The following is a 5,950-nucleotide window of genomic DNA, read 5'->3' as shown; positions in this document are numbered from 1 at the left end:
AAATTTCTGAGAATATACAATGGGAATTTATATACTCTTGTTTTCAAAGTAATGTACATTTTCTGCATGTATTTAGAAAATATAGAAAGGGAAAAAGAAGAAACCAGTAAAAATCTCCCAGAGATAATATTAACATTTTTGACCTTAATATTTTTTAAAAAAATGAAATTCTGTAGTAGTTTTTATATGTACATCTTTAAGACCCCAGAAAAAAATATTTGGCTAACTTTTTATTTTTGAAGCAAATCAAATATTCTTGTTTGTTCCATTATTTCTGGGTTGTTATTATTTTGAGAAAGGTATCTTATTTGTTTCTTTAAAGGTGAATTTTTAGAGAAGAAACTATACTTAATTTTTCAAATACATTATTTCTTTGAAATTGGAATTTTGAATCTCTCCAATCATAATCAGAGCTGAGAAGACAGAAGTCTCTGATATTTATCTTCTTAATAGGAAGACAAATGATGGAGCAAATTAACAATTATTGAATGAAATACAAACACTGCCTAAATATTATTTATTTAAAATTATTGGTACCTGACTGAGCAGCGGGAGTGAGGGTTCAGAGATGGGCAGCGAGAAGGAGCAGAGTCCAGAACCACACCTGCCTGAGGAAGGGGAAGCGGGTAACCCTTGGAGAGTGGATGGCTCAGAGGGTTCTCACATCCCATCTGGGGAAAAGGATCATGGGCAGGAGAACCCACTGATGAGGCCACAAGGAACACAGTCAGAAGAGCCATGGCAGAAAATCATTGCCCCAGCTGAAGGACCAGAGAATCCTATTGCTCCTCCAAAGCCTGAGGCAGAGGAGAAGCCCTTTATATGTGTTCAGTGTGGCAAAACCTTCACCAATACCTCTAACCTGAGAACACACCTACGGATCCACACTGGTGAGAAGCCTTACAAGTGTTCCGAATGTGGTGAGAGCTTTTCCCGAAGCTCCAACCGCATCCGGCATGAACGGATCCACCTGGAAGAGAAGCACTACAAATGTCCCAAGTGTCAGGAGTGCTTTCGGCGGCGCTCAGACCTCACCACGCACCAGCAAGATCACCTGGGCAAGCGGCCGTACCGCTGCGATATCTGTGGTAAGAGCTTCAGCCAGAGTGCCACACTGGCTGGGCATTATCGGACCCACCTGGAGCCAGCGCCCTACATCTGCTGTGAGTGTGGGAAGAGCTTCAGCAACAGCTCCAGCTTTGGAGTGCACCACCGCACCCACACTGGTGAGAGACCATATGAATGTGCTGAATGCGGGCGGACCTTCAGTGATATCTCCAACTTTGGAGCACACCAGAGGACCCACAGAGGGGAGAAGCCCTACCGGTGCACTCTTTGTGGGAAGCATTTCTCCTGGAGCTCGAATCTTATTCGTCATCAGAAAACACACTTGGGTGAGCAGAATGGGAAAGATTCCAGCTGAAGGGAAGCCACAGTTAAAAGTGGGAAGAGACAGTGAGAGACCCATTCTAGTGGAGGAAGAAGACCTTTAGGATCTGCTGCTGCCACCTTGATTTCAAGTGCTTCATCCCTCTTTGGAGATTGGTTTCCTGTTGCCTCCGAAGCCAGGATCTCCAAGAAATCCTGAGAAGGGACTCTGAATAAAAATCCTCCCAGGCAATTTCTTGCCATAGAAAGTCAGAGAACCCAGTCTTGGCTTCACCTTGTTGGATGTGAAAGAGAAGTAGGGTAGGCTCCAGACATGTTCATGTCATTGGGTTAGCAGTTCTCTGGCCTTTGAGGAAGCACCTGTGAGATGGCATCACTGTCTGAAGTACCTTCATATTGTCCATGAACTGTTTAGGGTACACTGCAGTGGGCTGCTAGGTTCCTACCTGCTGTACCCCAACTCAAGTCGTGCTTCTGGATCTGGAGGCTGGGAGGAGTGGCCCTTCTTGGAAGGGTCCTTCTTGGCCTGAGAAGAGGTTTGAGGTTCTGTCTTAGGAATGAAAGAGAAGCCCACTAGAATCGTCACACTCCCCCATATTTGTTACCTATTATCCCCACTTCACTCGCCATCTGTTTCCTTGTGATGATTAGCACTTAATGATTCAACGAAAAAGACCCATGGACTGACTTGAAGAGGTGGGGAGTGAGGGAGAGTGTCCCAGTGCAGCCATTCTGGAAGGGAACTGAATTCTAACAAAGAAAGATGGGAGCTGGAATTGTGGCTCAGTGATAGAGCACTTGTCTTGCAAGTGTGAGGCCCTGAGTTTGATCCTAGCACCACCTAAAAACAAATAAAGACATTGAGTCCATATACAACTTTTAAAAAAAGGAAAAAAGACAGATAGGTGGCTCTTCTGAAAAGCAAAGAAAAGGAGGCTGAGTCTTTTTAAGTGTTTGAGGAGAAGGGAGAAAGGAAAGGACTAACATCAATTGAGTATTCACTATATGCTATTGATTCTGCTGGTTACATCAACATTCTTCATTTCATTTAGTTGTCAGCAGTCCTCAAGGGTATAAGATGAGGAAACAGAAGCAAGGTATATAGTAGAGTCCGTTTAAACTTGGGCCTCCTTGGCTCTCTACTGATGCTCTTTTTTTTTCACTACATTCACGTTGCTGACCTCTAAAGGAGGAGCCATGTAGTCGATAAACCTGGAGATGGGAGCCGGCGTGGCCTTGTGATATGGCTCTGGACTATTCACTGTGTGGGAAGTCAGTACTAAGAATGAGACCCTTTTTAACTTTAGATTACTGATTGAGGATTTCTTCTGTTGCTGGAAAAATGTCAGTGGAAGGAGTAGATGTTGAGGGATGGGATGAGAAAAATCTTAAGACCCATAGTAAGTTTGCCATTAATATCAATAATTTATCCCTAAGATTGGGAATACAGGGAATTATGTCTGGTTTTCTGGCCTTCTGGCTTAGATCTGGCTTCACATGGCCTCAGATGGTTTAGATTTGGCTTCACATGAAAGTTTAGTGTTCACCTAGCTTTCCTCTAACAAATACAAAATACCCCTATCTTGCTTTACCCCATGGTGCTGGAGATTGAACCCAGAGCCCAACCTAGCCAGGCAAGTGCTCTACCACTGAGCTATACTCCAGCCTCCAGATGTCTCTGTCTCTCTAGTCAGTTTGGGTCCCTGCCTTCCAGAGTAAGGGTTCCTCTCATTTGTAGCTAATGGCAGAATGTGAATCTGTTGAAACTGATACACCCATGACCTGACCTATCATGTGGGGTCCCTGCCACTTGTTCAGGGAGAGATATGCCAGGAACTTCACACTCATCCTCTTACTAAATTTTCAACCATTGGAGAATTATGCACATTTAACAAATGTGGAAACAGGTGGATAGAAAGTTACTTCCCAAGATAAAAAAGCAAGTAATTGTCAGGGCCAGGAACTGAACCTTATTCTACCCAAAGCCTGTGATTTTTTTTTAAGCTGTAGAAAACTTCCCAAATTATTCCCTTACATTTGTAGGATGATTTACAGTTAGAAAACACTTTAATTTCATATTCATTTGTTTTTGGAAAATCTACACACAATATTTTAAACATAGTTACCTAAACTTAGACATGTAAATTGACACATGGCCTTAATAATAAAAGTCACCATCTATTAAAAAAATTATTCCATAAGTTTTAATAGTTTTTTTAAAATACCATTAAAAATCTGAGACTTAGCTGGCTGATCCAAGACATCAGCTTATTTACCAACAATATCTTGATAGAATTGACTCAAGACTTCTACTCCCTTTTCTCTTGGGACAGGTGAAAGGGAGGTGGGAGGATAGGCAAAGGGCAGTGAAGTCCAGCACTTTGGTCTAGTTATCATGAGGTTTCTCACTGACCACAGATTGAACTTCTAATGCAGCCAACTCTCTCAAAAGACTTGTTTTTGGTCACAAAGGGAAATGAAGTGAGGGTGCATGAGTCACCGCACATTTTTTAAAGTTACAAGCAAAACAATTTTCCTAAGGGATGAGCAGTATTGTCATCTTCATCTTGGAAGAACATACCTTAAATAGTTGAAAGAGATGAAGAAACTATAAGAGATGATGCAGCATTTAAATTTAACCAAGTGTTCTAGCTGATTCCTCTCTTTTAGTTAGTACTATTGCAGCAAAGCAGCAGAAGTTCTGGAGTTTACTGGAAACATCTTGAGAAATCCAGCTGTCAAGGGCTGCTTGAAGCTTTTGTACCCAGAACACAGCTGCTAGCTGTCACCTTGAAGCAGTAGTTTCTACTGTGGAATTAGTTGAAAGAAGATATTGCTTTGAGACTAGGGCCAGAAAGTTCCCCTCAAAAAATGTGCAAAATTTGAGTCAAAGAGAAATAGAATTTATTGGAAATGCTTCATCAAAGTGCTTGGTGAACTACGCCAAGCTGCTCCCTTCGTTTCTCTGAACAAATAGCCCCGAGGGAAAGGTGGTCTTGTAGAGTTTAAGAAGGTATTTTTCTAATCAGGTTCAGAATATGCTGCTCACTGCAGTTAATGATTAGTAGCTTCCTATTAATAAGCTGATTATCTGCCTTAGTTTGTGGAATTATTTGTGCATTATTATTGTATATAACAACTACTAAAAAGTAATGAAATTGTCAGTGTCATGAATTGACTAGTAAAAAGTGGATTAGAAAAATGAAGATTGTTTATGTATAAAAGAAAATAATGTAACCAAAAGAAAATTGAGCTCAAAAGTGTCCTGTTCAAGAAAATGTGGAATGTTTCCTAAATTAGCAAAAAATACATGTTATTTTTCATTTTCCATTGACCTAGAAAAATGAAAGATACCATATCACAAGAAAGGAAAAATAACAGAATAGACTAAAACCCTTGGTAATATAAACATTTTTATTTTAATACCACTAAATTCTTTAAAAGGGAGAAAAACAAAGCTAATTTTTCCATCCTATCACATAGGATCTCCCAGACTATTGTTTATATTTTTGAAAAATTGAAAACTATTTTTCTAATATATTTAGTAAAATTATGCTTAAATTTAATAATGAGGATGCATCTTTTCCCCTACAAGACAGCTGTTAGCTATTACAATAATTGACTTTGAACTTCAATCTTTAAAACATGTGCAAGTATTTATATATCTGCAACTTGAGAAAAATGTTTTCCTAACACTATTTAACAAAAATTCTTAATCTCTCCTTTATTTTCATATTATTGTAACATTTCAAGTACTTCTTAACTGGTCAGCTTCTAATAATATTGACTGTGTCCAGCCATATCTGAGACAGCTTAGTGGTTAGACGATTTAGTCAAAGCTGAACACTAAGCATTTACCTGTTTATTTTGAGGGGCACATTTTTTGTATAGTTTCAATTATTCACAAATAATTATGAAGTGTTATGTTACCAATTGAAATTTGGCTTTTTATATGAAGCAAATTCTTTAAATTTCATAATAATCTTAATTTGACTAGAATGTCAACAGAAATCATCCATTAGAATTGTTCTTTGTATCATGTGTGGTTTATAGTTTATTATTTTACACTTTCTTTTACTGGGGATTGAACAACTTAGGGGCACTTGACCACTGAGCAGCATCTCCACAGCTAGTCCCTGTTTTGAATTTTACTTAGATACAGAGTCTCACTGAGTTGCTTAGCACCTTGCTTTTGCTGAGGCTGGCTTTGAACTCGTGATCCTCCTGTCTCAGCCTCCCACCCACTGGGATCACAGGCATGTGCCACGGTGCCTAGCTATTTCACTAATCTCTTAAGCATTCTAGTGTGTCTATGTGGAGTAAGACAGCATGGTAGGAGGCAGGCTCACAGAGGCAACAAGAAACAGTGCTTGTCCCTGAGCAGTTAGAAATAAATCATAGTGATACTGCATGATATACAATAAGTATTTGTAGAGGGTGTCAGAAGAGGGGATATAGCAAGGTTTAGTGGAGTTTGGGTAAAGAAGTGAGAACACATTTCTGAGAGGAGGTGACATAGTCTGATATTTAAAGGTTGAGTACAACTACTTGTCTTGTGGTT

At 39.7% G+C, this 5,950-nt stretch overlaps 1 protein-coding gene across 1 annotated transcript; it reads left to right on the top strand.

The window, feature by feature from the left end:
• Positions 1–539: 539 nt before the first annotated feature.
• Positions 540–2,696, top strand: LOC107153358 (zinc finger protein 691-like). The gene has a single exon (XM_015498902.2). It carries the CDS (start codon positions 569–571, stop codon positions 1,421–1,423), a length of 855 nt encoding a protein of 284 aa, XP_015354388.1. The 5' UTR covers positions 540–568; the 3' UTR covers positions 1,424–2,696.
• Positions 2,697–5,950: the final 3,254 nt, after the last annotated feature.

The sequence above is a fragment of the Marmota marmota genome, unplaced genomic scaffold, assembly GCF_001458135.2.
Source record: "Marmota marmota marmota unplaced genomic scaffold, marMar, whole genome shotgun sequence".
Classification (NCBI taxonomy): Eukaryota; Metazoa; Chordata; class Mammalia; order Rodentia; family Sciuridae; genus Marmota; species Marmota marmota.
Note: the sequence above shows the minus strand (reverse complement) of the source record. Positions and strands in the feature narration are given on the sequence as shown.